This window comes from Saccopteryx leptura, chromosome 3, assembly GCF_036850995.1.
Source record: "Saccopteryx leptura isolate mSacLep1 chromosome 3, mSacLep1_pri_phased_curated, whole genome shotgun sequence".
NCBI classification, from domain to species: domain Eukaryota; kingdom Metazoa; phylum Chordata; class Mammalia; order Chiroptera; family Emballonuridae; genus Saccopteryx; species Saccopteryx leptura.
This window is the reverse complement of record NC_089505.1, coordinates 262,495,300-262,512,997: the sequence shown is the minus strand read 5'-3', so window position 1 is coordinate 262,512,997 and position 17,698 is coordinate 262,495,300. Positions and strand designations below refer to the sequence as shown.

Here is a 17,698-nt window from a genome sequence, read left to right as displayed (position 1 = left end):
CAAGCTGTGGTGTCATTCACCCTCATTAGGCCACTCCTACTCATTAGTTTCAACTTTCAGTAATTGTCCTGGGATGTGTCCTACTTGTACAAATTAGAAGCTAGTTAATATAAATCTATGTAACCCACTTACTGTATTTTAGCTAAAACATAATTTCTATACTTACTTTCCATTTATCCACTTAAAAATGAATTTACTTTTTATATGCAAGGTCTCTACGCTGCCATGATGCTCATTACTTGAATCTAGGGAGGCATGATGGAGAGAGATTTTTCAAAGTCTAGAGTATAAGTTTTAAGTGTGTCTGTTGTGTAATATTTGTATTTTAGTAAGAATCCTTTGTATTTACATTACATAGCACCTTTCATCCAAGAGTTTAAAAGGGATTTAACTTGACAGCATTATTTGGTGGCAAAACCTAAGTTAATGGCGGCATTAGTAAGTCCAAGTTTGCTAATTTCCATTTAATTTCTGGTCCACTATATATTCTGCCTTTTCATTATTAATGGTCTTTTTGAAAGTAGACTGAACACAAGATTGCTACTGGCCTACCAAGGGGAAAAAAAGTGTGTGTGTGTGTGTGTGTGTGTGTGTGTGTGTGTGTGTGTGTGTGTGTGTGTGTGTGTGTGTGTGTGTGTGTATGAGAGAGAAAGCAGGAGAACGGGAGGGGGAGAGAGAGGATAGGAGGGAGAACGAAAGAACACATTTCTCACAGCAACTAGGTTAGTGATGAAACATATAATTCATAAACTACACACTGGAATAAACTACACATTGGAATTATTCCAAAAAAGGTTTTTAGAGCTGGTAATGAGCCTAAGAAGTATACTGTTAAAAAAAGTCAGTATCTTTCTCATTTCAGATCTTTAAGATTATTCTGATATTTATGTTAAATAATTTGTATTAACAGGTTTCACTGCATTTTTTGATTTCATAAAAAAATAAAACTGATATAAAATTGGAACTACAAAAAAACTCAAGTTTCCCTGGGTTAAATGAACTAAATCTACATTGTTTGTGCTTCTTTCAAATGTTTAAGGTAACAAATGCATACAAATATTTCAAAAGTACCAATAATAGTTAACAACTTTAATGTAACATTATAAAGGACAAAAACAGAAAAATTCTTATTAATAAGTGATAACCTTAAAAAATAAGTGAGTTCCTGGCAAATGTAGATCGTAGTCAATTATTTACATTATTTTTGCCATAAGAAAACTTCTTAAGCAATAGTCAGCTCTCAAGTTAAAAAAAACCACACATACATAACCCGATAATAAAAGGGAAATGAGTTAAAATACAACAGCTTTACCTTGGGAATGCCATTTCCTGGAAAACCACCTTACTAAAAAAAGTTTCAGAAAACACTCTTTACTTAAACTTGTATCCACATGTGAATGTTTAGTGTTGCTTACTGGGGAATGTTACTGTAAATTTTTTAAAACTCCTATCTCATAATGGATTTTTCAGATTTGCCTTATAAACTGAATTTCTTTTTCAGTGTCTCAAAATAAGAGACTTAAAAAAAAAAAGAATAACAACACATGCAGTCTGCTAACCAAATAAGGCTCTGGCATGCCAAAACAATGTTCTCTGTATCTTGAGATATAGTACATTCCACAACATACTACAGCATTTAATTTAGATTTATACAACTAAATATAAATGTCTAGATTTTGGCTAATACTTAGCAGAAGCATTAAGCAAACAGATAAATTCATAAACAAATGATGAAAGAAGTAGGTTGTTCTTGGAGTACTTCTTGAAACCTCAAAACACTTGGTCCTTAGCGAGAGAACATCCTTTATTCAGTAGATCTTAACAGTATAACGTATAGTAAAAGTCCTAAAACCCTCTAAAAATTTTGGCAGTTGACTCCAGTAGTGCTCCTTGATTCAAGGAAGGAAGGAAGGTTTGTATTTCTTGCCTGCTCTAGGCACGCAGGATTGAATAGTCTTAAATATTTTTAAAAATGATTTCTATAGTTGGGTGTCTTGTTACTTCAGAAATAAAGGCTTCGTACTGAGAAACTGAAGGACACTTTTCTCTCTGTATTTAGTTGAAAGGTAGAAAGAAGAAAGAAAATATAAGAAAAGGTTGAAGACAAGAGAGATAAAATACAAGAACAGCATGCACCAGATATTTCCACAGGAATGAGTGACAGAAAGTCAGAGACAAGTTTGAATGGCATTTATCCTCCTCAATTACTGAGAACACCATGGCAAAATTATATTCCTACCACAAAAAAAAAAAGAGAAGACTTTGAACTAAAAAAGGAATTCCTAAAACATAACTCACTACGGAAATTAAATTTAAATTGAGGAAAAAAAAATTCTTAAAGGTTTGTTTCCTGTCTGATAGGCAAAAAGTTATGGCAATAAAATCTTGCTTTAACTAGTAAGACGGAAGTCATGAATTAAGCAAGCAATATTTACATCGGTTAATGCAATATGCACTTGTTCTTATGGTTAGTCTTTATAAATGAGACTAATCTCATTTACATTTTCAGCAAGAAACTCACCACTTGGCCCACATGTCATGTAGTGGGTAATAGAATTAGGAGCTTTGTTGCTCCCTAGACCTGCTTTTTGAATTTCTGCTCTCTTGTACTTTGTCCACATCTGCAGGAAAAAAGTATTTCATGTTATTTAATCAAAGGTTAAACCATACAATTCATGAAGATAAGAAACTAAAGAGCTCTCAATGAGTAGGGCAAGGAGAAGGAATCTGATCTGGGAAATTTGTTATTCTGATACATATCTCAATACTTAAAGACTGATTTTTATATTTTAAAAGCAGTTAATATGCCGCTTTAGTGTCAGATAGGTTTACTTATGTTTATTTACTAAATGGTCACATATAGTTGTAAAGTAAAAAGTAATTTTGAACGCAGTGGCAAAAACATCCACAGTGAAATATTTGTATTAGTTACTAAGAAAACCTAGGCTTGAGGCATATTTTGTAGGCAAATAATAACTACCTGCTTACACTGTTATAGCTAAAATTGTTTTGGTCAAAGGGAACTCAATGCTTAGCAGTGTTAAATTTAGAATGTCACACATAATATGGGTATAATAATTTCTAGAAACCAAGACCAGGAATATAAACTATGCAGTTTCATCTAAAATTAGGATGCTGAAACTCATATCGTTTTTCAAATATCCTTTGTGAAGCCATAGGATTTTTATGAAGATGTTTTAGAATTTAAAAACATGCAGCTGCTCAGTTGAGTGAGAGATGCTTTACTTTTATCTTAAAAAAACTTTTTAATTGGGAGCATTTTTGTAAGATTTCATTATAGAAAGTATTATGTTGATACAGTGTTTTAAGAGACTTATGACTCCACAGCTTGTGACAATTTCTGGAGAAGTTTAGTCTATTCTTGGACATTCATCAAGACACATGGACATGGGATGTATCTGTCTTACATGCCATAGTGTGTATGTTCTTTTTGAAAATGTGGTGTATATATAACTAGCCATTTGGGTTGGAAATACTTCATTACTATAAGCATAATTTTGTATAATAATCACAGAATTTTTAATATAGCATAAGATTTCTCAAAGTACTAAATTTAAATTTTAATATTTTCAATTTATATTTCAAAAGTTGAAATAGTTGAGTCTGACTAGTAGTGGTACAGTGGATAGAATGTTGAGCGGGGACAATGAGGTCTCAGGTTTGAAACCCTGAGGTCACTGGCTTGAGTGTATGCTCATCTGGCTTGAGTGCAGGAGAACAGACATGACCCCATCCATGGTCGCTAGCTTGAGCCCAAGAGTCACTGGCTTGGCTGGAGACCTCCAGTCAAGGCAGATATGAACGACTAACATGACACAACTACAAGTTGATGCTTCTCATCTCTCTGTTTCTCTCTCTATTGCTTAAAAAAAAAGTTTGAAATAACTGAGAAATAAAACTTGACTCAGTGTGGAAAATAATTATTACATTTGCATCCTATTTGGCCTCTGTCTAATCTCACATATATTTACCTTTAAGTTTTACTAATAGTTTATGGAAAAAAATATCCACCAAAAACAGAAATATTAGGACTGTGTATGAAACAATAACAATAAAAAATATTGACGTATTCACACAAAATATATAAGGAGGTATTAAAAATATGAAAATTTCCTGATTGAACCTGCTCTAGCACTATTTTTAGTAATAGCTGGCTATGAGAAAACAAGTATGATCAAAGATATATAGATGAGGCCCAGTTCCTGAAATGATCTTGTGTAAGTACAAGAGGACGGCTTAATTTACAAAGCATAAAAATTTCATTAAGCAAAAATTCTCTATAGATCATTTCTTTGGTCCAATTAATAACAATAATTAATATAAAAACATGTAGTTAATAATTTCCTTCCCTTTTAGAAAGTTACATTTCAAAGTATTCCTTTCAGATGCCAGGTTGTTATTTATCAGTAATATTTAGGCTGAATCAAAATGGCAGAAATAGTCCAGAGACAGAGCAAAGATACATATATTCCTCCAGAGATAAGTAAATCAATGTTACGAGTTTTTTTATTTTTGTTTTATTCTTGGACATTCAAGTTTGGCTGATTTTGCTTTAATAGTACTATGACCACCACAGCAAGATCATTTTAAAGTTTATGACACTGGAATCAAAGTTAGCATATATTTTCTCTACCTTATACGGACGGTTCTTTTTTAGCTAAGAGTCATTTATTTTTAGTTCTAAAATTTGTTCCACTAAAACCATACCTATTTAAATGGTTACAAATCTTAATATTTTATTTTAGTACAATGTACTCATTTTAAAAAATTCTGTTATAAGGACAGACATAATTTAATAATAAATTATAGAATTATAGAAGTAATAATCTTTACCACTTTGTAAACTTGCTACCCTTTTAGAAGTAAAAATGCAAATTTCCAACACATTGAGTATGATTGGTTTATTTCTCTTTGACTCTATATAAAGAACTGGAAAACCTGTGTTTACTGATTCCAAGTAAAAAAGTAATCTTGAAAGAAGATGAAGAGTGCAGAAAAGAAATAGAATACACACAAATGCTGCTGGTCACTATAAGTCACATTTAAACTTGATGGGTTTTTTTAAGAATTACACTAACTTTATGAGTATGAACAATGTTTTAAATCTGAACAATTTTATAAATATGGGCAAGCAGTAAATATTTGCTACATCAAATATTGAATTATTAACTATTTCTTTGAAAATAAAACAGGACAGAGGTATAATTAAGTGGCAAGAGAAAATGACATCTTTCTACATATTTTCCTATACATGTGCAATACATAGTGCACGTTCTGGAAATAAAGGAATGGGAGGGAGATAAGGAAGGAAAGCAAAAGGGAAGAAGGGACAAAATGAGCATTCTTTTTTGGAAGCAACAAAGTAAAATGACTTAGAAATGCTTTCTTGGTAATTATAGCATGCAACTATCTTAACATGCTTCTAAAAGCAACACTAACACTCATCAGGTGACAAGAAATGTGAAAGAGGAGCATGTATTGTTAAGGTTTTTAAAGTCATGCATAAAATGTACAATGCAATTAATATTTCATGCAGGCTTTGGTGTAGTTACACATTCACATTTATATACAAGCCATCATGTACAGCCAAACACTATGCCACAATTTCAAAATAAAAATATGAGCCTACCCAAATAATTTTCAACAGTAGCTCTTCAAATCAGAGAAGCATAGTGCATATCAAATGACATCAGTATTATACTATGCAGTTTTGATCATACACAACCATATTCATACCAAACAGTCTGATTATCCTCAGAAACCAACAATGCAGCTTCTTTGTCATCAGGATAGAGGCATGCAGGAGTGATAAGATTATTGCTACCTACAGAAGACTTTGAGTTACTGTTACTAGGGTTCTGATTATCAGAAAACTGTTCATCATCTTTCTGTGCAGCTTTATTCAAACAGGCAGAAGCCTGGTCAGTTCCTCTGTTGACTGGCCTGACAGGTAACCCACTTATGTTACTAACTAATTCTGTATTCAGGGATAAAAATGGCTGAGATGGATGAGCCACAGTAAATGACTCTATGCTATCTTTAGCTGATAGTCCAAATGTATCATTAGACGTACTGATAATAGCAAAAGTTTGATTTAGAAAATGTGACCTTTCTGTTGAGTTTCTAGCCTGAGCATATAGAGACTGAGGCACATCTGTAACTAAATCAGTTTGTGCATGAGAACCTACACAATGTGTTGGACTGTGAAGTGTATGGGAGGACAACTGACGTAAATGGTACTCACTAGAGGCTGCAGTGATGTTGCTATCAGCAGTAGCTGGTGATGAATCAACTGACATAAGTAGTCTACTGTCCTTGGTCAAAAAATCATGGATGCTTGTCCTTCGAGTAGTTCCTTCAGCAGTAGAGATCACACTGCTTGCACGAGGTAAAGTGGCATAAGGATTACTATCTTTTGATTGTCGTGACAAAGAAGATTCTTTTACTAATTTTATCTTTCCTTGAGTGCCTGGTGTAGGTTTCCCTGGAGAACTAATAAAGTAGGTATCTTCAGTCTTTCGAGGACCAGGCCTTACAAATTGTTCAGGCTTAGTTGTCCGTCTGTCATAGAAGTCTCCTGGGGTTTTTCCACTTACTGACCTGGCCAGACCACAGCTAATTGGTTTGCTTTTTCCCAAAAAGTCAGAAGACACAGACAAACTTTTCATTACTTCATCTAAAAGATTCTCCTGACTTGAGGACTTTATCTGTTAAAAAACAAAGCAGATAAATGAATAGCAGCCACGCTTTTATTTTCCTGATACAGTAGACTATAAAATTGCTAGTATTTCTTTACACCTTTACTTTAAAAAAAGCTCTAAAGTTCAATCATAGATACCTAACTTGTAATGCCCATCTAAATTAAGGTCACCGATAAAACTAACCTGTATTGAGGTAAGCTTGTTGCTTTCTTCCAAAAACTGTTGTAGAGTAACAACTTCACTTCCAGGGGAACCAGTTTTGCTTTTGTGATGTGCTCGACTCTCTGCTGTATCAGGCATTTTGTGCTGGAGCACTGGACTTGATCTGGTCTGTCTTTTCAAGTACTGGATTGGACTGCTACCGCTGCTGGACCAAGCCTCATGATCATGAAGCAGGCTAAATTCTCCACTGCTATGGCTTTGAGGCCTGCTTTCGATATTAACTGCACCTGCTTTTGGAGTAAATAGTTGTGTTAACAGTTCAATAATAGAAATGAGACTAAAACTATGTAAGTATTAAGATTTGTTGACAGGATTCTTATGAAGAGCCAACTGACTTTCAAGCTTTACTTAGAAATCCTTAGTGAACTATGTTTATTTTACACCAGTTTAATAACTGCCTGATTATTCTGTCTACCACAGACTTCCTTATCAGTCTGCCATAGCCTGCTTATTTTGTCAAATTGACAAATATAAGTACCACAAGAGCAAAGACTTGCTTTTATCACGATACCCAGAGCCTAAACATATACAGGAGGCACTTAATACATTTGATGAGTAAATAAATGAATAATGCATTTTTAAAAAATCAGGTTCAAATACAAGTTGACCCTTGAATAACACAGGATAGAGGTTCTGGGACCCCAAATCTCTAAATATGTTCAGGGTAAAATGTAATTGTAAAACACCTCACCATTTAGAACAAAACATGATTATATGAATTTTAATTATTTCAGAATGTTTAAAAATAAGAATGTTAAAACCAAAAAGTATTCTAAGTGCTAAAAATTTTAATGCTTTTGGCTTTCTCTGGTCTTTACTCCTTACTTGTTTGTTTTTCCCTAATAAATAACCTTAAAGAAAAAATTTAAACATTTAAATAGCAGGCATATATGGAGAGTTAAATGGAGACATGATGTAATTACTAGGAAAATTCCAGTAAAATGTAAAATCAACTATATAGTACAGGTACTCTATTCTTTATTTAATGTCTGAATCACCTGATTGTTCTTGCTCTCCACTGTTGGTATGGTGGCTACTCAGTTGAGGTTGAGTAACTATATAGAATGCACATTACTAGTTCTGGGGAAAAAGCTATCTAAAGTGTATGCTATTCCTTAAGAGTGCTACTTCATTTTGATCAAAAGCAAACTCCGCCTGACCAGGCGGTGGCGCAGTGGATAGAGCGTCAGACTGGGATGCAGAGGACCCAGGTTCGAGACCCCGAGGTCGCCAGCTTGAGTGTGGGCTCATCTGGCTTGAGCAAAAGTTCACCAGCTTGGACCCAAGGTCACTGGCTCGAGCAAGGGGTTACTAGGTCTGCTGAAGGCCCGCAGTCAAGGCACATCTGAGAATGCAATCAATGAACAACTAAGGTCTCGCAAAGAAAAACTGATGATTGATGCTTCTCATCTCTCTCCATTCCTGTCTGTCTGTCCCTGTCTATCCCTCTCTCTGACTCTCAATCTGTCCCTGTACAAAAAAAAAAAAAAAAAAAAAGAAAAAAAAAAAGAAAACTCCATGGATAAAGTGTTGAGATAGAAAATGCAACATTCCATGGTTTTCTAATCACAGAGAATAAAGTAGGTCATAAAAAATTTTGGCTCAAATTATGTAACAATTTAATAGAAATAAGATTTTCTTAAATTTTCAAATACTTCTTTGTGTTTTCAGACTACATTTTTCTACTAGATATACAAACATGATTATAAAAATGAAAAAATAATCCCTCCTTAAAATCATATTTTTTATATCAGAGCAACAAAATCACAGCATTAATGATAAAATAAAACTAAAATGAAGACAGTATTTTATTTTATTTTATTAATTTTTTTAGAGAAGAGAGGGAGAGACAGAGAGAGAGAGGAGAGACAGAGAGAGAAGGAGGGAGGAGCTGGAAGCATCAACTCCCATATGTGCCTTGACCTGGCAAGCCCAGGGTTTCAAACCCGCGACCTCAGCATTTCCAGGTCGACACTTTATCCACTGCACCACCACAGGTCAGGCAAGACAGCATTTTATAATACAGCAGTCCCTGGCTTACAAATGAGTTAGGTACTGTAGGTTTGTTCTTAAGTTGAATTTGTAAATAAGTTGGAACAGGTACATTTACCTATCAAACGCAACTTAGATGTTTGCCTGAACATAGTATTTATTTTTACCTTGCTGTGCATATAAATACTTAAACATGTTCAAACCTACAGAATTTATCTCCTTTGTAACCCAGGACCTGCCTGTAGAAACAGCAATAGGATAAAAGCATTCACTAGAATTTGACAGTTCTGGACCGTAGAGAATAGTATTTTAACAAATGTTTATAATCTATTAAATCTAGAAAAGGCAGTATACCTTTAAGGAAAAAAAGTATTAGTCAAGGCTTCCAGACATCACATAAAAACCTTACCTTCAGAGATGACGTCAGCGTAATGGCACGGTAGGAAGCGATACTGATAAATCTCCCCCAAAACTCAACAAGATCTTCAACCAGAAACAGAAAAACCTATCCTTGGAGCCTCCAGATGTTTCGCAATACACCCGAAGGTATGGTCGAGTGAGAAATTGGCTAAATATATAATCAAACCCCGAAGGCAATAGGGAGTAAGAAATGCTCCGCTTTCCTCACTAACCTTAACAGGGCGGCTTTCACTGGGAACTGAGAATATAGAAACTGAGGCGGGTAAAGGGGGTGAATAGATACAGGCCACGACACAAATGGCCGAACCAGGCTGTGGCACTGAGATCCAAGCCGAGGAAAAACTGTGCCTGTGGCAACCCAGTCAATACAAGCTAAGCCTTGCGCCAAACCCAGACAAAGAAAGACAAGTGGGGCAGCCATTTTCCCCGATCTCCTGGTCGGCGCGCGCAGATAGTGGGCGAGATACTCCTCCGAGTGCCTCAGCAGTGGGCGCTCGTGTTATCCCACATAGAGGCAGAGTCAGGGGCCTTTGTGTGGGCCAAAAGCGGAATCTCCGGGCTGCCCCAGCGCCCTGAAAAAGCCACGCACGGGGTGAGAGTGAGAGCCAATTCCAACACTGCAACTTTTCCGTGCGGGAGGGGTTTCACTCAGAGGGTGAGGCGGCTGGCCTGATATCCTGGTTGGCGCGCATGGAGAGAGGGCAAGAAATTCCTCCCAGCACCTCAGGAGTGGGAGCCCGTGTTATCCCACAGAGAGGCAGAGGCAGAGTCAGAGGCCTTTGTGTTGGCCAAAAGCGGAATCTCGAGCCGCCCCAGCGCCCTGAGGGAACCGCGCACAGGGAGGGAGCGAGAGCCAATTCCAACGCTGGAACTTTTCCGTGCGGAGGGGTTTCACTCAGAGGGTGAGGCAGCTGGCCTGATATCCTGGTCGGTGCGCACAGAGAGAGGGCAAGAGATTCCTCCGAGCACCTCAGGAGTGGGAGCCCGTGTTATCCCACAGAGGGGCAGAGTCAGGGGCCTTTGTGTGGGCCAAAAGCAGAATCTCCAGGCCGCCCCAGTGCCCTAAAAAAGCCGCACACGGGGAGGGAGCGAGAGCTAATTCCAACGCTGGAACTTTTCCGTGTGGGTGGGGGTTTCACTCAGACTGTGAGACTTCCGGCCTGATATCCTGGTCTGCGCACAGATAGTGACCGAGAGTTTCCTCCAAGCGCCCCAGGAGTGGGCGCCCACCCGTGTTACCGGACAGAGTGCCAGAGCCAGAGGTCTTTGAGTGGGTGGAAGCCCCGCCTGATTATGCTAGCAGCTCTGACTGACTGAGCCTTACCCAGAGCCCTGTGCTGAGTGGGAATAGAGTGGGGAGTGGCCAGCTCTTTGAGCCTCTAACTAGCCAGGCAGAGGCAGCAGCAACCCCATAGCTGGATTATCAGACTACTAATTGAGGAAGGAAAGACTAGGAGAGAGGCTCCAGGAACACGGACTCTCTCACTGTCGGAGCCTATAAATGCTAATGAGCCTCGACTGCCAACGAGACTGAAGCACAATACATGACATCGCCATAGAGACTTATCAACTGCAAACCTCTACCTGAGCATGCCAAAGGGGCAGAACCCGGGGTACAGAGTCACCGACCAGGAAGAGGGAGAGAAAAGAAAAAGCAAGAAGATAACCTTTCAAAATCAAGAATAATCCGCAGACTTGATAACCTATCCCATTTTATTATATTTGTTCGTTTCTGTCTCTTATCTTCATTCTTGATTTTTTTTTTCCTTCTCCAATTTGGTCGTTTAATTCTCTGCCGGTCTTACTCTCTCCTCTCCTTGAACTACACTACCGATAAGTGTTACATCTCCCATTATCTTTTCTTTCCTCTTCCTTTTTCTCTATGAAGGTTGCACTCCAAAACCCTTAACACTCTCTCTCTCTCTCTCCTCTTTTTTCTTCTTTTAGTGGTTCCCTCTTTTTTTTCTCTCTTTCTTTTCTCCCTCTATATTAGTTTCTTCCTTTCTCCTTTATGTCTCCTCTCATTCAAACCTCAATAACGAACAAATTATCTTATCTGGGACTCAAACTTATGTTTGTGGCATTTGGGGGGGGGGGTTTACTTCACCTTTTTAACTCACTAGCAGTGCTCCCATCCCTGGCTCTCCATTTTATCTAGTTCTTGTTCCACTAAATACAATAGTAATTTTTTAATTTGTTCCCCCATTTTCCTGTTTCCCTCATATTCCTCTCATCATAACTCTTAGTCAACCAACACCTATAAGCAAATCATTTTATTCTTGACCCAAATTTTTTCCTTATTTGCTTTTTGTGGGTCCATACCCCCTTTTTTTTCTGGGGTTTTTTTTTTGCCCCTATATTACTTCTCCCCAATTCAGGCCCTCCAGTACAGGCATTGTTTGTTCTATTTAGTACAATATAATTCACAGTTCACCACAAGATTTTCTCAAGAAAGAGGGGAGAGGAGAGGAAAAAAGGAGGGGGGGAATAATTTCCTTTTTTTTAATTTTTATTTTATTTTTCTTTAATTATTATTTTTTTAAAAACTTGGATTTTTTATTTTTTTTAACTTTTTATTCTTTATTAAATCTCATTAATACTATCAACAAAACCACCCTCAGATGCCATTAAGGAAGAGAAAATCTAATATCATGGATACAAAAGAAAGAGAGGTAACACAGATAGATGAGGAAAAATCTATGGAGAAAAAATTTAATATATTGGAAACCTTGGAGTTAAATGACAGAGAATTTAAAATAGAAATCCTAAAAATACTCAGAAATATACAAGAAAACACAGAAAGGCAATTTAGGGAGCTCAGAAAACAACTCAGTAAACACAAAGAATATATTTCCAAGGAAATTGAAATTATAAAAACAAATCAAACAGAGATGAAAAACTCAATTCACGAGCTGAAAAACGAGGTAACAAGCTTAGCTAATAGAACAGGCCAGATAGAAGGTAGGATTAGTGAAATAGAAGACAAGCAACTTGAGGCACAACAGAGAGAAGAAGACAGAGACTCAAAAATTAAAAAAAAATGAGATAGCCCTACAGGAATTATCTGACTCCATCAAAAAGAATAACATAAGAATAATAGGTATATCAGAGGGAGAAGAGAGAGAAAATGGAATGGAGAAAATACTCAAACAAATAATAGATGAGAACTTCCCAAGCCTGTGGAAAGAACTAAAGCCTCAAATTCAAGAATCAAACAGAACTCGGAGTTTTCTTAACCCCAACAAACCTACTCCAAGGCATATCATAATAAAATTGGCACAAACCAAAGGCAAAGAAAAAATTCTAAAGGCAGCCACGGAAAAGAAGAATACAACATATAAAGGAAAGCCCATTAGATTATCATCAGATTTCTCAACAGAAACTCTACAAGCTAGAAGAGAGTGGACCCCAATATTTAAAGTCCTGAAAGAGAGGAACTTTCAGCCAAGAATACTATACCCATCAAAGCTATTCTTCAAATATGAAGGAGAAATAAAAACATTCACAGATACAGAAAAGATGAGGGAATTTATCATCAGAAAACCCCCACTCCAGGAATTACTTAAGGGGGTTCTCCAATCAGATACAAAGAACAAAAAAAAACAAAGCCACAAGTAAAAGCTCCAAGAAGAACACAATAAAACCAAATTTAAACTGTGACAACAACAAAAAGAAAGGGGGAGGAGAGAATGGAGATTAACAGTAGCAAAGGACGATGGAGTGCAAAAGTACTCATAAAATAGTGCACTACAATGAACAGGGTAGGAACCCTTTTCATTACTTAAAGGTAACCACCATTGAAAAAACCACCACAGAAGCACATGATTTAAAAAAGATAGCAACAGAGGAAAGATGTATGGAATACAACCAAATAAAAACAAAAGATAGAAAGATGAAAGAGAAGGATCAAACAAGACACAAAACTAACAGAAAGCAATCTATAAAATGGCAATAGGGAACTCACAAGTGTCAATAATTACACTAAATGTAAACGGATTAAACTCACCAATAAAAAGGCACAGAGTAGCAGAATGGATTAAAAAAGAAAATCCAACTGTATGCTGCCTACAAGAAACTCATCTAAGTAACAAGGATAAAAACAAATTCAAAGTGAAAGGCTGGAAAACAATACTCCAAGCAAATAACATCCAAAAAAAAAGCAGGCGTAGCAATACTCATATCTGATAATGCTGATTACAAGACAGCAAAAGTACTCAGAGACAAAAATAGCCATTTCATAATGGCTAGGGGACACTGAATCAAGAAGACATAACAATTCTTAATATATATGCACCAAACCAAGGAGCACCAAAATATATAAGACAGCTACTTATTGACCTTAAAACAAAAACTGACAAAAATACAATCATACTCGGAGACCTCAATACACCTCTGACGGCTCTAGATCGGTCATCCAAACAGAGAATCAACAAAGATATAGTGGCCTTAAACAAAACACTAGAGCACCTGCATATGATAGACATCTACAGGACATTTCATCCCAAAGTGACTGAGTATACATTTTTCTCCAGTGTACATGGATCATTCTTAAGAATTGACCATATGTTGGGCCACAAAAACAACATCAGCAAATTCAGAAAAATCAAAGTTGTACCAAGCATATTTTCTGATCATAAAGCCCTGAAACTAGAATTCAACTGCAAAAAAGAGGAAAAAAATCCCACAAAAATGTGGAAACTAAACAACATACTTTTAAAAAATGAATGGGTCAAAGAAGAAATAAGTGCAGAGATCAAAAGATATATACAGACAAATGAAAATGACAATACGACATAGCAGAATCTCTGGGATGCAGCAAAAGCAGTGATAAGAGGGAAGTTCATATCACTTCAGGCATATATGAACAAACAAGAGAGAGCCCAAGTGAACCACTTAACTTCACACCTTAAGGAACTGGAAAAAGAAGAACAAAGACAACCCAAAACCAGCCGAAGAAAGGAGATAATAAAAATCAGAGCAGAAATAAATGAAATAGAGAACAGAAAAACTATAGAAAAAATTAATAGAACAAGGAGCTGGTTCTTTGAAAAGATCAACAAAATTGACAAACCCTTGGCAAGACTCACCAAGGAAAAAAGAGAAAGAACTCATATAAACAAAATCCAAAATGAAAGAGGAGAAATCACCACGGACACCGTAGATATACAAAGAATTATTGAAGAATACTATGAAAAACTTTATGCCACTAAATTCAACAACCTAGAAGAAATGGATAAATTCTTAGAACAATACAACCTTCCTAGACTGAGTCAAGAAGAAGCAGAAAGCCTAAACAGACCTATTAGTAGAAAAGAAATAGAAAAAACTATTAAAAACCTCCCCAAAAATAAAAGTCCAGGCTCAGACGGCTATACCAGCGAATTTTATCAAACATTCAAAGAAGACTTGGTTCCTATTCTACTGAAAGTCTTCCAAAAAATTGAAGAAGAAGCAATACTACCAAACACATTTTATGAGGCCAACATAACCCTCATACCAAAACCAGGCAAGGATGGCACAAAAAAAGAAAACTACAGACCAATATCTCTAATGAATACAGATGCTAAAATACTAAACAAAATACTAGCAAATCGAATACAACAACATATTAAAAAAATAATACATCATGATCAAGTGGGATTCATCCCAGAATCTCAAGGATGGTTCAACATACGTAAAACGGTTAATGTAATACACCATATCAACAAAGAACAAAAACCACATGATCTTATCAATAGACGCAGAAAAGGCTTTCGATAAAATACAACACAATTTTATGTTTAAAACTCTCAACAAAATGGGTATAGAAGGAAAATATCTCAACATGATAAAGGCCATATATGATAAACCATCTGCTAACATCATATTAAATGGCACAAGGCCCTGGCCGGTTGGCTCAGCGGTAGAGCGTCGGCCTAGCGTGCGGAGGACCCGGGTTCGATTCCCGGCCAGGGCACACAGGAGAAGCGCCCATTTGCTTCTCCACCCCTCCGCCGCACTTTCCCCTCTGTCTCTCACTTCCCCTCCCGCAGCCAAGGCTCCATTGGAGCAAAGATGGCCCGGGCGCTGGGGATGGCTCTGTGGCCTCTGCCCCAGGCGCTAGAGTGGCTCTGGTCGCAATATGGCGACGCCCAGGATGGGCAGAGCATCGCCCCCTGGTGGGCAGAGCATCGCCCCATGGTGGGCGTGCCGGGTGGATCCCGGTCGGGCGCATGCGGGAGTCTGTCTGACTGTCTCTCCCCGTTTCCAGCTTCAGAAAAATGAAAAAAAAAAAAAAAGAAAAAAGAAAAAAAAAAAAAAAAAAAAAAAAAATGGCACAAAAATGAAGCTTTTCCCTCTTAAATCAGGAACAAAACAGGGTTGTCCACTCTCTCCACTTTTATTTAATGTGGTACTAGAGGTTCTAGCCAGAGCAATCAGACAAGACAAAGAAATAAAAGGCATCCATATCAGAAAAGAAGAAGTAAAGGTATCACTTTTTGCAGATGATATGATCCTATACATCGAAAACCGCAAAGAATCCACAAAAAGACTACTAGAAACAATAAGCCAATACAGTAAGGTCGCAGGATACAAAATTAACATACATAAGTCCATAGCCTTTCTATATGCCAACAATGAAACATTTGAGAACGAACTCAAAAAAATAATCCCCTTCACAATTGCAACAACAAAAAAATACCTAGGAATAAACATAACAAAGAATGTAAAGGACTTATATAATGAAAACTATAAACCATTGTTAAGGGAAATCGAAAAAGATATAATGAGATGGAAGAATATTCCTTGTTCTTGGTTAGGAAGAATAAATATAATCAAGATGGCCATATTAACCAAAGCAATATACAAATTTAATGCAATTCCCATCAAAATTCCAATGACATTTTTTAAAGAAATGGAGCAAAAAATCATCAGATTTATATGGAACGATAAAAAACCCCGAATAGCCAAAGCAATCCTAAAGAAAAAGAATGAAGCTGGGGGCATTACAATACCTGACTTCAAACTATATTATAGGGCCACGACAATCAAAACAGCATGGTATTGGCAGAAAAATAGACATTTGGACCAATGGAATAGAATAGAAAACCCAGAAATAAAACCACATATATATAGTCAAATAATTTTTTTATTTTTAATTAATTTATTTTTTTGTATTTTTCTGAAGCTGGAAACAGGGAGAGACAGTCAGACAGACTCCCGCATGCGCCCGACCGGGATCCACCCGGCACGCCCACCAGGGGGCGACGCTCTGCCCACAAGGGGGCGATGCTCTGCCCCTCCGGGGCGTCGCTCTGCAGCGACCAGAACCACTCTAGCGCCTGGGGCAGAAGCCAAGGAGCCATCCCCAGCGCCCGGGCCATTTTTGCTCGAATGGAGCCTTGGCTGCGGGAGGGGAAGAGAGAGACAGAGAGGAAGGAGAGGGGGAGGGGTGGAGAGGCAGATGGGCGCCTCTCCTGTGTGCCCTGGCCGGGAATCGAACCCGGGACCTCTGCACGCCAGGCCGACGCTCTACCACTGAGCCAACCGGCCAGGGCCTCAAATACTTTTTGATAAAGGGGCCAACAACACACAATGAAGAAAAGAAAGCCTCTTCAATAAATGGTGCTGGGAAAACTGGAAAGCCACATGCAAAAGAATGAAACTGGACTACAGTTTGTCACCCTGTACTAAAATTAACTCAAAATGGATCAATGATCTAAACATAAGACCTGAAACAATTAAGTACATAGAAGAAGACATAGGTACTAAACTCATGGACCTGGGTTTTAAAGAGCATTTTATGAATTTGATTCCAAAGGCAAGAGAAGTGAAGGCAAAAATTAATGAATGGGACTACATCAGACTAAGAAGTTTTTGCTCAGCAAGAGAAACTGATAACAAAATAAACAGACAGCCAACTAAATGGGAAATGATATTTTCAAACAACAGCTCAGATAAGGGCCTAATATCCAAAATATACAAAGAACCCATAAAACTCAACAACAAACAAACAAACAATCCAATAAAAAAATGGGAAGAGGACATGAACAGACACTTCTCTCAGGAAGAAATACAAATGGCCAACAGATATATGAAAAGATGCTCATCTTCTTTAATTAGAGAAATGCAAATCAAAACTGCAATGAGATACCACCTCACACCTGTTAGATTAGCTATTATCAACAAGACAGGTAACAGCAAATGTTGGAGAGGCTGTGGAGAAAAAGGAACCCTCATACACTGTTGGTGGGAATGTAAAGTAGTACAACCATTATGGAAGAAAGTATGGTGGTTCCTCAAAAAACTGAAAATAGAACTATCTTATGACCCAGCAATCCCTCTACTGGGTATATACCCCA

The 17,698-nt window shown here is 37.3% G+C and overlaps 1 protein-coding gene across 5 annotated transcripts in view; it reads right to left on the bottom strand.

Moving 5' to 3' along the window:
- Positions 1-659: 659 nt before the first annotated feature.
- CCDC88A (coiled-coil domain containing 88A) overlaps positions 660-17,698 on the bottom strand; it is a 155,162-nt gene continuing 138,123 nt past the window's right edge. For 3 of the 5 annotated variants that reach the window (XM_066378244.1, XM_066378245.1, XM_066378246.1), the window contains 4 exons: positions 6,906-7,174; positions 6,266-6,728; positions 2,522-2,621; positions 660-2,049 (listed from right to left, as the gene is read on the bottom strand). In XM_066378244.1, coding sequence (XP_066234341.1) covers positions 2,557-2,621; positions 6,266-6,728; positions 6,906-7,174 — 797 coding nt within the window. In that variant the 3' untranslated portion in view covers positions 660-2,049; positions 2,522-2,556. Of the gene's footprint in view, positions 2,050-2,521; positions 2,622-5,671; positions 6,729-6,905; positions 7,175-17,698 lie in introns of those variants that run through there. The other 2 variants (XM_066378242.1, XM_066378243.1) reach the window with 1 other exon arrangement.